The sequence below is a fragment of the Erinaceus europaeus genome, chromosome 7, assembly GCF_950295315.1.
Source record: "Erinaceus europaeus chromosome 7, mEriEur2.1, whole genome shotgun sequence".
NCBI classification, from domain to species: domain Eukaryota; kingdom Metazoa; phylum Chordata; class Mammalia; order Eulipotyphla; family Erinaceidae; genus Erinaceus; species Erinaceus europaeus.
In genome coordinates this window covers 72935911-72950535 of record NC_080168.1, presented here as the reverse complement: position 1 = coordinate 72950535, position 14625 = coordinate 72935911, and the positions used below count along the sequence as shown (strand labels likewise).

The 14625-nt window shown below is 37.1% G+C and overlaps 1 protein-coding gene across 4 annotated transcripts in view; it reads left to right on the top strand.

The window, feature by feature from the left end:
- The window catches only part of VWA8 (von Willebrand factor A domain containing 8), a 408658-nt gene that overhangs the window by 236765 nt on the left and 157268 nt on the right, over positions 1–14625 (top strand). For all 4 annotated transcript variants that reach the window (XM_060194755.1, XM_060194752.1, XM_060194753.1 and 1 more), the window contains exon 27: positions 13265–13373. In XM_060194755.1, the coding sequence (XP_060050738.1) occupies positions 13265–13373 (109 nt within the window). The remainder of the gene's footprint in view (positions 1–13264; positions 13374–14625) is intronic.

Genomic DNA, 14625 nt, shown 5'->3' with positions numbered 1-14625 from the left:
TTAAAGAAGACAGATACTTTATCTCTTCATTACTGTTCTCAGTTATAAACTTTCAAAATTCTTTGTATAGTTTTTATTATTAGTTATTTAACTATTTATTAATTATTTGATTATTTAATTTGTCAATTTGTTAATTTTAATGAGTTGTTATTTAGTTATTTTATTATTAGATATTTGTCCGTGGTTAAAAGTCGTAAAAGTTTTTAAACTGTAAAAATTGTAGGGGTATGTTTTTATACCCATGTAACTTTTAACTTAATTTTTAAATTATATCTTACTAGTGATTTAATAGTGATTTATAAGATTATAGAATAATAGGGGTATAATTCTGTACCACTCCCACCACTAAAGTTCCGTGCCCCCATCCCCCTCCACGGGTAACCACCATAATTCTCCCACGGCCGTAGATATGTACCCATCTATTTGTGTGTATAACTTACACACCTATGAACAAATGTCTGTGTTGTCCCTCACCCTCAAACATAGATGAGAAATTATTGCTATGGCAAGTTAATTCGTACTCTAGTGTTTATTAGAATTGCTTAAATTACCACCAGGACTACGACTAGAGCTTGGTGTCTGCATGAATAATCTAACCATATTCAGCAGCCATTTTTTCTTTTCTTTTCTTTTCTTTTCTTTCTTTTTTCTTTTCTCTTCCTTTTTTTTTTGTTTGTACTTTCTATATTTGATATGACAGAAAGAAATTGAGAGGGGAGAGGAAGAGACACTTACAGCACTACTTCATAGCTTGTGAAGCTTCCCCCTGTAGGTGGGAATCCTGGGCTTGAACCTGGGTCCTTGCACATAGCAATATGTACACTGTACTGGGTGTGTCACTCTCCACTTTAATTTTTAGTTATGAGTGGAAGGAAATGTATATATGTCAGACTTGGAAACATGATGGCCATCCTCATGCCTAAGATTGGAATGGAAACAACTAGTTGTCCAGCCACAGCATATCCCTAAATGTAGACCTACCAAAACAGAAATGGAGCACGAGTGAATTTCCCTTTGGGGTGAAGATAATAGTAGACTACAGATTGCATAGGCAAAGCAATGTTTTCTTCATTTGTAAATTGCAGTGACTTGGACAACCCAAAAGTAATGATTCTGTTTTATGGTCCATTACTAGAGGTAATTGGTTCCATGCTTCCATTTCTTTTTATTTATAATTATTAGTTTGTCATTACTGGGACTTAACTGCTTGGGCAACTCTTTCAGATAGAAAGAAACCGAGAGAAGGAAAGACATCATAAGCATCAAATATTCCTTCAGTGGGCTAAGAGTTGGGCTGGATCCACACCTCTATTTCTGTGGCCTTATAAGCCTTGGGCTTGGGAGGGTAGGCTGGACAGTGAACTGGGCAAAGTAATAAGTGACCTGGAATTTCATCAGGTAGTCACATATTCAGCGCGTACCCCTGAGTCAAACATGGAGAATCAGATGAGGACTCAGTTCTTCCCTCAGAGTGCTGATAACTCCATCTTGGTCATGTGAATTTGCAGAGCCACTTCCCTTAACAGGTTCTCTATCAGTAAATTAAGTCATTTTGTTGTAGATAGCATAATCATGCCACTTATCATCAAAATTGAGACTTTAAAAAAATAGATTATTTTGCTGCTAACAATAACTTGGTAAAATAAAATATTCCTAGTGAGGACAGACTTTATGACTGTTCTCATTATAGATGAGTAAGGTTAGTAAGGTCCTTTGCTAGACCAATATCCATTGCATTTTAATATTGTTAGTTTCTGTTTTCAGAAACATCCCCATTAACACATTGTTGATAGTAATCACATGGACCTATAAAGAAACTAAAGCTATCTCTAAACAGTTGTAAGATTTGGGGGACTGAGCAGTGGCACACCAGGTTACGTGCAGAAGGACCCCAGTTCGAGTCCCCGGCTCCCCACCCGCAAGGAGGTCACTTCACAAGTCGTGAAGCAGGTCTGCAGGTGTCTATCTTTCTCTCTCCCTCTCTACTTTCCCCTCCCCTGTCAATTCCTTTCTGTCCTATCCAAAAACTGGTGGGAAAATGGCTACAGTAGCAGTGGATTCATAGTGGAGACACCAAGCCCCAGCAATAACCCTTGAGGCAAAAAAAAAATATATATATATATAAGATTTGCTCTTACACACACACGGTTATGTTGTAAAAGAGGAATTTGAGGCACAAAGAGAAAAGCCAATCAGGGACTGAGGTGAAATACTAGTAATATTAATTCTGATTCTGTGGGAATATTGCCAGGTATGCTTATTATGGGCAGTTTCCATATGAGAGTTATCTTTGGATAGTGAAAATCATCAGGAGCTTTAGGTCAAATGAGCCTTGGAATTTTAAGATTGACTTATCTGTTTAAAGTTGGAGGGAACAAGCAAGAGTGAAAGCAGAGCACCACTCAACTGTGGCATGTGTGGTACCAGGGATTAAACCAGGAACCCCACACATGTAAGTCTAGTGTTCTGCCACTGAGCAGTCTGCCCAGCTAAGATCTCAGAATTTTAGGAAATCAACTTGGAAAATATCCTTGACCGTGATACCATATAGATAATATAATAGTTATGTCCATTTTGTCCTTGAGTTTTTCTTCTAAATAGGAATGTCCATATAAAATGGCCTTTGAAAAATATTTTATTCCCCAATTTCTTTTTTGAAAAGTATTTATAAGGTCTTCAATTTGATCAGCCTTACTTTTCCATTTATTTCCCTTGTTCCTTAGGATTTTTAAGGACACAAGATACAATAAATATAAAAAATTCAGAAAGTATATACATCTAGATCATATTAGCTAGTATTTTAATATGAAATTGTAATTAAATTTCTCTAATGGGTCCCCATTTTAGAACAGAGCTTGCCTATAAGAGACTCTAGAAATATAAAGAGGGGATCCTCACCATGGTTTCACTGCTTTGGACTAATTATTTCAGATAGAGACAGGCAGAGAGGGGAAGGGAAAGACAACCGTGCTTCTTCCTCCAGTGCAGTGGGGGCTGGCCTTAAATCTGAGTTGAGAGTGTGGCCAAGTAGACACCCTCTCAGATGAGCTACTTTGCCAACCCTGTCTTTGATTTTTCAAATATCCACTGACTCACTGGGCCCTGAACTCACATTAATTTCTTATTTAAATGCTATACCAGTTTAACAAACAGTAAGTTACATTCTGAGAGTATTATCTTGAGGAGCCTTTACCAGTCCGGCAAAGCTGCTGCCACACTTCAGTGAAAGGGGAAGCAGTGCATTTCTGTGGCAGACCAATAGAGTTTAAGTTTCTGAATGTACTGATAGGCACCAATCTAAGATTTCAAATAAGGGAAGAATACATACTTTTAGAGCAGCCAAAGTAGGAATAATTGCTATTTACCTAGTGTTTGCTGTGTGCTACTAGCACTTCATAATAATAATTATTATTTTTTAGTCTTTTTAATGTTATCTTTATTTATTGGATAGAGAAATCCAGAAATTGAGAGGGAAGGGGGTGATAGAGAGGGAGAGAGTCAGAGATCTTTTAGAGGTCTAGGCCTAGCACATTTATATGGGAATCAAAGGATTTGCTGAGTAGGCCCCTGGATGATGGTGTGGCTTTGTAGTGACCAAAAGGGGCATAATTAAAGTAGCACTTCATAGTTATTAACTATGTACAATAAATCTGCTTTTTCTGTGAGGCAATTTTCCCCTATGGGTACAAGAGGTACAGATAATAGATACTTTAGAGTTGTGTTTCAATTTTTTTTCTTTCCTACTATCTTGGCACAAATATATTACCTATATACAACTTTCATTTTAGTGACTAAGCTCATTGTTTTAATCACATTTTCTTTCAAAGCAATGCCATTGATTTCAGAGATAAATCAAAATATTCTTTATGTGAGCAAATTCTCTTAAACTTTTTGCTCTTGAATTAAGGATTTGCTTTTTGAAAGTCAAAATCAGTACAGTCACAAGTTCTTCAAAGTAAATAAAAATATTCTTTTCATTCTAAATTCTTCTAGTATCTTTAGCACTACAAATCTGGCAATCAGATTTATTAATATAGTCAGCCCTAGTATGGTAAAAATAACCATTTTTTGTGCTTCCAAATCATAATAACCTTGAGATAGAGAGAGCTGATAACTATCTTGGTGCCCATAGTTTTTTTGTGGTCACAGATGAACAATCATACATGGGGGGATAGGTGCTCAATCAATATTACTGACTATAAGAACTTAGTAGTAGAATTTAAAAGTAGAATTTTACCCCTCCTTTGGAAAAGCATTTGCCTCACAGGCAACAGAAATGTGCAGACATATTTCCCTTTTGATCATAATCCCTTTCTCTTATTTCCTGCTTCTTTCCCTTTTATTTTTAAATTCCCTTTCTGGATTATTTTTTCTTACCTTTTTACTTATGTCTATCACTAGTACTCAAAGGCATGCACTAAGACTCACGACATTATTGAGCACCTGTGTGCTGATTTCACTGTTGTCTGTAGGTACTTAATCTTGATACTCTGGATGTTACTGGGTACACAAGTGAGTCATTCTTCAGAATGGCATTTAGTGTTCCCTTAATTTATGTAAGAAAAGGAGAATATCCTTTGTGTCATAGAGGGGACTAAGAGAAGCCTGAAAAACAAGTTTCAGTTTTTCTTTATATACTCTAGAGGTGATTGCAAATAGCTGAGTTCACTACCTAGGAGCAAGACAGGGCAGAACTTTTCTAGATTGGGCTCAAACAGCTCTGGATACACCTTTTGGGGGAAGGCACTTGAGAGGTACCGTGACTTAGAATATTATCCTCCCAACTAATCAATTCTGTGGTTCACAGTCCCTACTTCAACTATAACCACCCATTACTTCATCAGTCAGTCTCTCACACACACAATAACAGAACTCCCTGTGTAGATCACTATGATTGTGTTGTCCTGTAATAAGTCACATTACTATCTGATGGTAGTATATGCAACATGATCACATTTACTATCAATCTATTTAGAATAGTGCCAGGTATACACCTGTAGATAGAACAGCTTCATCTATACTGAATATATCTCTGAAAGTGTACCTGTCTAAAGTTAGCTTTCTACTTTAAAGACTTGTCTTGCGCAATTGTAAAATGATAGCTTCTTTTACAGCCAAGTCCAACTACATATTTAGGTACCAAAGGCATGAAAATGGACAATCAGGGCCTCTCTTTGGAGTCATTTCACTAGGTTTATCTTTAAAAATAAAAGCAGTCTTTTTTCACTATTTGTCCCACTGAAGGATATACTTTCTGGGGGCCAGGTGGTGGCACATCTGATTAGCACACATATTACAATGCACGAGGACATGGGTTTGAGCCCCCAGTCCCCACCTGCAGGGGGAAAACTTTGTAAGTGGTGAAGCAGTGCTTCAGGTGTCTCTTTGTCTCTCTTCCTCTTCATCACTCTTCTTTCTTGATTTCTGACTGTCTTTATCCAGTAAATAAACATTATTAAAAAATATATAGATATACTTTATATATATATATATATATTTTTTTTTTTCCTTAAGAGTTATTGCTGGGGCTCGGTGCCTGCACTATGAATCCACTGCTCCTGGAGGCTACTTTTTTCCCTTTTGTTACCATTGTTGTTTATCGTTGTTGTTATTGCTGCCATTGTTACTGGACAGAACAGAGAGAAATCAAGAGAATGGGGAAGACAGAGGGGGAGAGAAAGACACCTGCAGATCTGCTTCATCACTTGTGAAGTGACCCCCCTGCAGGTGGGGAGCCAGGGCTGAAACTGAAAGAAAGATATACTTTCTAGAGTTTTTTTTTTCCCTCTTCTTCGCTTTTCCATCTTACTGTACACTACAACTTTCTTTTTGTAATCTTAGCTTTAACAAATGTATAATGTTGAGTATGGACTTCTGAGGTGTGTGCATTTCCACTCTGCATGATTATGTTCACTTCATAGAAGTTTTCAAACACAATAATTTTAGATAGTGACATTTCAGAACTATCATAAGTAGAAGGATGAGGTTAGGTTTTATAGTTTCACAATCTTTTCCATACAGTCTCTTACTGTATTATAAAGTAACTTCACAGTCATGTCATTTGATTTCTGTTCCTTTATATGAATCTAGAAAAAAAAAAAAACTAAACAACATACCCACTCTACTTAGAAAGAATTAAGACCTGTAAACCTTCTTTTGTAATCATCTCAAGCAGCCTCAAAAATTACCCTTAAACCCTTAAACATTTGGTGATATTTTATGAAAATTTGTCACCTGACAAAATAGAAATCCCTAACCTGCAACTGTACCTACATGCATTGGCAAAACAGACATCATATATTGAGAACAGGATGCAATAGAGAAGATTTGCTGTAGTGTCTTGCAATGTTCCACTGAGATGAGAATTAAATAGGTCAATATGTTAGTAGTAATGTGAAAATCATCTCACAAACATTGTTTAGCATTTATATGATAACACTAGGTAGAGATTCAGAGAGGTGAAGAAGCCTCAATATTTATTTTCAGGGCAGTCATAATCAATTAAAAAAAAAAAAGCTAAAAGAGTGACTTGTTTCATGTTGAAACCACACAGAAACAAAGAAGTAGGACTGCTGCCTTCTATCCTCTGGTTAAGTCTGAGGGCTAAACCAAACTGAGTCTTCAGAAAGTTATGTGGCCTTCTCCAGGAAAAGATATACACTGAGCAGAAACAGTTTGGAGCATATGGTGCCTTTCAGAAATGGCAAATGACATAGTGACTAAAAATGAGGGTTAAGTGAGGGCATGCTGAGGCTAGAAGGGAGAAGAGTCAAGATGGTAGATGCAGTCATAGAAGAATTATTAAGTTACAGAGTAAGGTAACATGGATAATAATTTATAAAAACCCTAGTTGGTTCCTGAAGATAATAAGCTGAAAGGCAGTGAAACAAAGATAGGAAAATCTGTTGGGCATCAACTACAATATCTAGGTGTTGAACATTGACAACTTCACTTGCAGCAGTGAAAATTGAGGTGACAAGAGAGAGAGTTTGGGGTGATAAAATCCATAGTTTCTGAGTGCCAGGGATTTGGGTAAAGTGTAAGCCTAGCCTTCAGTAAATTAACAGTCTACTTTGGAAAACATGTAATCTACCAACCTTTGTACACAATGGTTAAGAATTATAGAGTCAGATTACCTAGTCCTATGCATCCTTGTGTGAAGTTATCCACTCCCCAGTCCCCAAGAAAAATGTCCCTGTAAGAATTTCCATCCCAGTCACTCATGATGTGGCTACCTAGAAAAGGAAAACACTTAATATCTGAATATATATGTATATATTATATATATATATATATTCACATATATTATATATATGTATATATATCAATTGTGGTTAATAACACAGATGGCAGAAAAAAAAAGAAGGAGGAGGTGGAGGAGAAGGAGAAGGAGAAGGAGAAGAAGAAGAAGAGGAAGAAGAGGAAGAAGAAGAAACTTTTTGCAGTGAAACTCAAAGAAATATGAGAGAAAGGAAACCCAAGCCTCGGAACTGGAGTCTGGCAGCTTCTCCGAGGAGGAAGAAAACCAGAGCTGTGTAGAGCAAGCTGACAACATCTGCCTTGGCACAGCATGACACTGGGCAATAGCTCAAACACTGCACAGTGTCTTTCTGGATATGATGAGGAAGCTTATTTGGAAAGTTTGGGCCAAGAATAGCAAGTTTCCCTAAATCTTTTCCCATCTTGTCCATCCAAATTACTCATTTTCTGTGACCTCAGCAGGATGTAGGTGGCATAGGTATACCATTTCAAGTTCTGAAGTCTAGGTGTAGAGCCAGACACACAAAGGAGAAACACACACACACACACACACACACATTTGTTGCATGTTATTTCCAGCAATAATTTATCAGCAACATGTGACACTGCAGGGATGGGAGATTTATAAGTCTCCTTGTTCAGCAAACAAGGGAGAGTAACTGATAAAATAATTCTAGGCAACATGAATCTCAAATGCTTAAAGGAACTCCTCTGTTTTCTCTGTTTAGTGTGCTTTCTAGTCTAATAAATATACAGCTATTTACAGGGGACTACCTAGTCAGATTACCTACTCCTATGCATGCTTGTGTGAAGTTATCCACTCCCCAGTCCCCAAGAAAAATGCCCCGTAAGAGTTTCCATCCCAGTCACTTGCTTAAGCCTTTGCTCTTGAAAATTTATATTATCTAACAGGTCTTCAATATGAAGATTGTAAACTCTACAACATTCTGTTTTTTTATAGTTTTCTTTTAATTTTTTTAAAATATATTTATTAGATAGGACAGAGAGAAATTGAAAGGGAAGGGAAATAGATACCTGCAGCTCTGCTTCACTGCTCCTGAAGCTTTTCCACCTGCAGGTGGGTTCTAGTGGCTTAATTCTAGGTCCTCATTCATGGTAACATGTACAACTAACCATCTGCATCACCACCCATCCTCTGTAGCATTCTTAAGAGTTATTCTGAGGTCCATACATGGAAATTTACCTGAAAACCCAGAAGAGAGATGTCAGGGTTAACACAGCATAAGGATGGGCACAAGGATCCTAGTTTGACCCATCTGTAGGGGATTCCTTTGCAAGTGGTGAAGCAAGTCTGCAGGTGTCTTTATCTCCCCCTGTCTTCCCCTCCTCTCTCATTTTCTCTCTGTCCTATTCAACAATAACAACAACAAGGGAAACAAAAGGGGGAAAATGGGCTCCAGGAGCAGTGGAATCATAGTGCAGGCACCAAGCCCCAGCGATAACCCTGGAGGCAGAGAGAGAGAGAGAAGAGGAGAGGAGGGGAGGGGAGAGGAGAGCAAGGAGAGCAAGAGAGAGAGAGAAAGAAACCCAGAATAGCAAGAGATTCACTTGCCTCAAAAGAAATATGAGATGAATGAAAAGGGAAATCGACATTTGAATGGGTATCCTACAACAAGAAAGATTTCATCAAAGAGGAGATAAAAGAAAGAAGTACTAGGTAGGGATAATAATAATTTGTGGGATTGTGACTGGGCATTGAAATTTGAGGTAGCTGAGTTCTAAATTGGTAGGGGTTCAAGAGGAAGGGTTAAGAGCTGAAGGTGGAAAGATTTGTCAGAAGTGTTCTTTGGAAGTCTTTGATAAACTCTGTTGGACAACCCAACTTAACCTTTTACCAGAGGCTTGATTAAGAACATTAGGAGTAAACAAGGGCTACAAATTGGAGTTGTTCTTCCTCTTAGCAAAGATATTAGTAATTGGTAAATTTTGAGAATCAGTGAAGGAGTCAATTATTCTCATGAAAATTAGTAGTTCTCAAGGTTAAGAAATGTTTTAGTAATTGTTGCTAATGGGCATATCAACAACTTCCAATTGCATAAGGCCCTTAGAAAGATCCAAATCTTTTTTCATGTGTTTCTTTCATACTCCAGAAATAGTAGCTAGTTGTTCAAAGAAAGTAGCAGTTTGCCAGAACATGTTCTTTAAAACTCCAGCTGATTTCTTCATGGAAACAGTCTTGGGTAAATCTCTTGTACCTCACTCAGACTACTTCGTTCAACCCTGGCACCCATGTGTACCATGTTATGTATTGTATGCATACTTAGGGGAAAAAAATCTTTCCTGTAATTTGCTGAAGTGTTATAATTTGGCCTGAGTTATTTTAATATTCCTCTTTCTTTGTAGTTAAAACTTTCACTTTCATGTCTCCATTAAACTTCCACAAGGATTTAAGTAACTTCACAACAAATGAGCTAAAATAATTTGTTTGAAAAAACATAAATTTATGAATTGCATTGAAGATAAAAGTAGTGCTATATATAGCTCTTAAATTTGTCCTTCTCTCCTTTAAAATCAAATCCAGACACCACTTATTTGAAGTAGGACTTCAAATAAGTTAACTAATACAAGTGACAGTATCCTAAACTGGGGAAGCTATAATTGTTATTTCAGTCAATTCAGGCATAATAGTTTTAATCTGCTCTTGAGTTGGATGGCCAATTTCAGTGACAGAATATAGGGCCAGTTGCTAACTGATTATGATATTAGTGTTACCTCAAATTTAATGTTGACTGTGTTTCAAATTCCAAAACTTGTTCATATACCCAAATATACTAACTAGCTTAGTGAAGGGGAGAAAGTCAATGACAGTCAAATTTTTCCACAGCTCACTGAGAGGGCTTAGTAGTAGAAAAATAAGTGAAGGTCTTTGCTTTATCTCTCTCTTTTTTAAAATTTGTTTGCTTTCCCCACAGGACAGAAAGAAATTGAGAGGGGAAGTGAATATAGGGAGGGAGAAATAGACACCTGCAGCACTGCTGCTGCCTTCCTCTCCCCTCCTCCCAGTGGGGGCAAGGAGCTTGAGCCTGGGTCCTTAAAAATCGAAGAAGGCCTGGTGGTGGTGCACCTGGCTGGGCATACACATATTCAGCTAGTGTTATTTTTACATATAACTGAGCAACCTGCTACTTCCCTCGCCATGCTGTAAAATGAATTGGCAATTTCAAACAAGATTTTATGAAAGATCACTGCAGACAGGTGAAGTTCTTTTCGGATGAAGTTTGTTCTTATATCTGAATGATATTTTTGTGAGATAATTAAAGGATATTAGATCCATGTTCTAGGCCTAGGTATCAACAATCATTGATCCCTTTTATTAAGTAAATCTCCACCTGTAATTAGATTTCAAGATATGTACTAGTTTCTGTTGATTTGAAAAAAGCCAGTAACTGGGAAGTTACTTTTTAAGATTTAGTAAAACCAGTCTCACAGAAGTTCTCACCTCTACTTTTTATTCTCACCTCAGTTACTGTAGAGTACCAAAGTAATGCAAGGCTATTGACTCTTCTGCTGAATTCTTCCTCTACTTCCTCACTTCAGTAACCAGAAACTCCCCAAGCAGTAAGGAAACTAACAGATCATCAGCCTTTTCCTTTCACAAAGGAAGAGATGAACAGTAAGAGGAATTAACTTTTTCCAATCTCATGGGAGGAAATTAGTAAGAGAGAACTAGAATCCTAGTTTCCTGTGTTCTGTATGAGAGAAAAATTCATTGTGTCTCCTTCCTTTGTTTTCCTCCTCCTATATTTGGAGCCCTAATTCTCCCTCCAGTGAAGTGCTAAGAGAAGAATGTAGTCCATTCCTTAAGAATGAAGAAGAGTTTCAGTCTTTGAGATATTTTCAGAGTCTGCCCTGTTGACATAGTGAATGTTTTATTAATTTATTCTTAATATTTTATTTTATTATTTAGTTATTTATTTTACATAGAAGCAAAAATTGAGAGGGAAATGGAAGATAGAGAGCAGGCAAGAGAGGAAGAGAGACATCTGAAGCACTGCTGCACCATTTGTGAAGCTTTACCCTCGCACCTGGGGCTTGAACCAGGGTCTTTGTGCTTTGTAGCATGTGTGTCCTACTGGATATGCCACTGCATAACCCATTTTACTTGAAAGGAGGAACATATAGGTCAATTATGTGGTTGTAGATTGAAACTAGACTTGTGGCATCATATATAAGGTTATTTTGATAGAAAATTAGTTAGAAAAGAAATAAATGTAAAAGCACAATCATAGTGAATCCTCTGACTTCATTCCAAGTAAAAACATGGGGATATGATAAATATGATAGTAACCAATCAGGGTAATTGTTCAGCTACTTAAAATACAGCTACTTTAAATGATAGATGGTTCCTGTTGAATATGGCATATGACTTAGAATAGCTTCAGTGTAAATGTCTTTTGTGTTAAGTATTAGCATTTCAAAGAAACAGCATATTCCATCAGAAAGCCAGGTTCTGCTATTTTATGTAAAAAAAAAAAATTTAAGCTTTCCAGGGTCTTATTAAGCATTTGGAAATGTATGTGAGACACTCTTTTACTGAAGATGATTTCAAATTATAAATATGTACTCTTAATAATGAACCCCTTCATTCTAAACCTGCACTTGGGTTTATAGGCTCCAGTGCAAGCTTCTTTTTTTTTAAATAAATAAAGTTTTTATATTTATTTATTTATTTTCCTTTTTGTTGCCCTTGTTGTTTAACATTGTTGTGGTTATTAATGTCATTGTTGTTGGATAGGACAGAGAGAAATGGAGAGAGGAGGGGAAGACAGAGAGGAGGAGAGAAAGACAGACACCTGCAGACCTGCTTCACCGCTTGTGAAGCGACTCCCCTGCAGGTGGGGAGCCGAGGGCTCGAACTGGGATCCTTACGCAGGTCCTGGCGATTTGCGCCACGTGCGCTTAACCCGCTGCGCCACCTCCTGACTCCCCAGTGCAAGCTTCTTAAAGAACTTTGAACTCTGAAAGTTTTTCTTTTCAAACCTTAACTCAGAGAAGAAGAAGTTTATAAAGAAAGAAATGACAAATGAATGGCTTCTTTTGAAAGGTTCAAAGAAGAATGATGCATAAAATGTAAAGACTTTATTCTTTAAAATTGTGGTTTTGAATATTAGCATTGCCATATTTGTTTGGATAAATCACTGTATTAAGAGTAATTTTAAATGGAAATAGACACATAATAATTGCAGTAGAAGTCAGTATGTTAGATCCCTTGATAGGAGTAATGACCAAACTAGTCTCAATGGGCTTCCTAGTAGTGGTGATGCTCTACACCTGTAGGTCCTCATTACACAGGTGTGTGCAGGGGTATCTGTCACATTTATGTGGGTGTTTTCATCTATAGCATATTTCATTTGGAAGTTAAAAAACTGAAGGTGCTAAAATAGTCTGTGAAACTTGCCCCGCATAAATTATAAACATGTCTAGAAGCATTGTGAATTAATCGTTATTTGAGTCCAAATTAAAAAAGAAAAAGATCTTCTAGAAATTTTGATGATAAACTGTTATCTTACAAATTAGAGGAAAAGTAACTGTAATTACATTTGTCATTAAGGTAAAAACATACTAGTATCTTACATTCTGGTTGTTTTTTTTTTTCAATTTATTGGATAAAGACAACTAGAAATCGAGAGGGAAGGCAGTGATAGAGAGTGAGAGAGACAGAGGAACACCTTCAACATGCTTCACCACTCACAAAGCAAATTTCTCACTGCAGGTGGGACCGGGGGTTTAAACCTGCGTCCTGGCACATTGTAACATGTGCATTCAACCAGATGTGCCACTGCCCAGCTCCCCTTCTGTGTTTTTGTAATGTATATTTTTTTCTTAAGATTCTAAACATAACCTTATGATCTTTTAATAAAATGAAATGTAAGTCCAAAATATTCTTTAAAGTGATGGGTACTGTTATAATAGACATCCTGTTAATTTTTTCCATGACTTAGAAATAAGACAAAATGTTGACTTTTCAAATTATCCTTGACAGGCTGCCTTTGCCAGAACAGTCATTCATGGGCTACTGGACAATTGGACAGTCAAGAAATGGAACGCAAAAACTGTTGTGTCCAGCAGAAACTGATCAGATCAGTGTAAAGGTCAATACTATTTTGTTTTTTATTATGATATTTGATGCTTTGCAGGGTTTTTTTTTATATCTTCCTGGAAAAAATAATGACTTGCTCTAATGCTATTATTGAACATATTAAACTTTTGCTACTGCTCTTAGGCTGATCTGACTTCAGAGAGACTCAGCATGGTTAATTCCTAAAGGCTATTAGAGCTCTTCAAACATAAGCTGTATTTCCAGAGGCTAGTAGGCTGTATTATCTCTGTGTCAGTTCCCTTGGTTATTTATCTTCATGTAAAAAAAAGGGAAGGATACGAGCCACAGTTATAGTGGAAACCTTTTTAGGTCTTTTCAGAAGTAGGGAGTTTGCTTTAGGAAATTGATCCTCACAAAACCAGTAGAAAAGTCAGAAAGGATCATTATCAAGAGGCCACCATCAGGCTTTCACATTTAAAATCAGAGCTTCTGTTTCTGTTGCCACTACTGGAGTTACTTGCTGCACAGTCAAGCAAGATGTGCCTAGTTTTTTTTGTTTGTTTGTTTGTTTTTTGTTTTTTTGTTTTTTGTTTTTGTAAAAACCAGATAATAATACTGTAAACTTTGTGGCTCTTTTTGTCACAACTAATTACTGAGTCATGATGGAACAAGAAGAGTCATGGGTAATGCCTAAATGACTGAGAGTACTTGTATCCAGTAAAGCTATGCTCAAAAGCAGATAGTCAGTTGGATGTGGCCACCGGAGACCATATAGTTGGTCATTTTTTGCAGTGGAACACAGAATCTGACATCTCATGTTTATGTCTCCTTGAGCACGGTAGCTACAGTGAGCTAGCTAGCTATGGCCTCTCCTGTCTCACAGATCTCATGCAAGTGCATTAATAGGTAGAATCTAATTCATGCCTACTACTTCCTGCTGCAGCAGAGGACAAGACATGGAGGGTTAAGCTAGCATGTCCCCCCAAACTGATACAATAATCACTTTTCACAATGGAACCTTTCCTTTACAAACTACTCTCCTAGTTTGGACAGCTCTGGGTCTCAGTTCTGGAGTCCAAAATTGGCTCAGGAAAGAATGCTGTAAAGAGAAATCCTTTGGAATTGTATATCTAGCATATTTTGTGAATAAAAAGAAACTGGGAAATGAAAATAGCACATGAAGGCATTATAAGTGCAAGTTAACAATGGTCTTACTGTTATATGTTCTGTAGCAGTCAAGAAAATGAGAGTAGCTGAACATGATGGCAGATGACCTAGTGGGGGTTGTATTGTTATATGGAAAA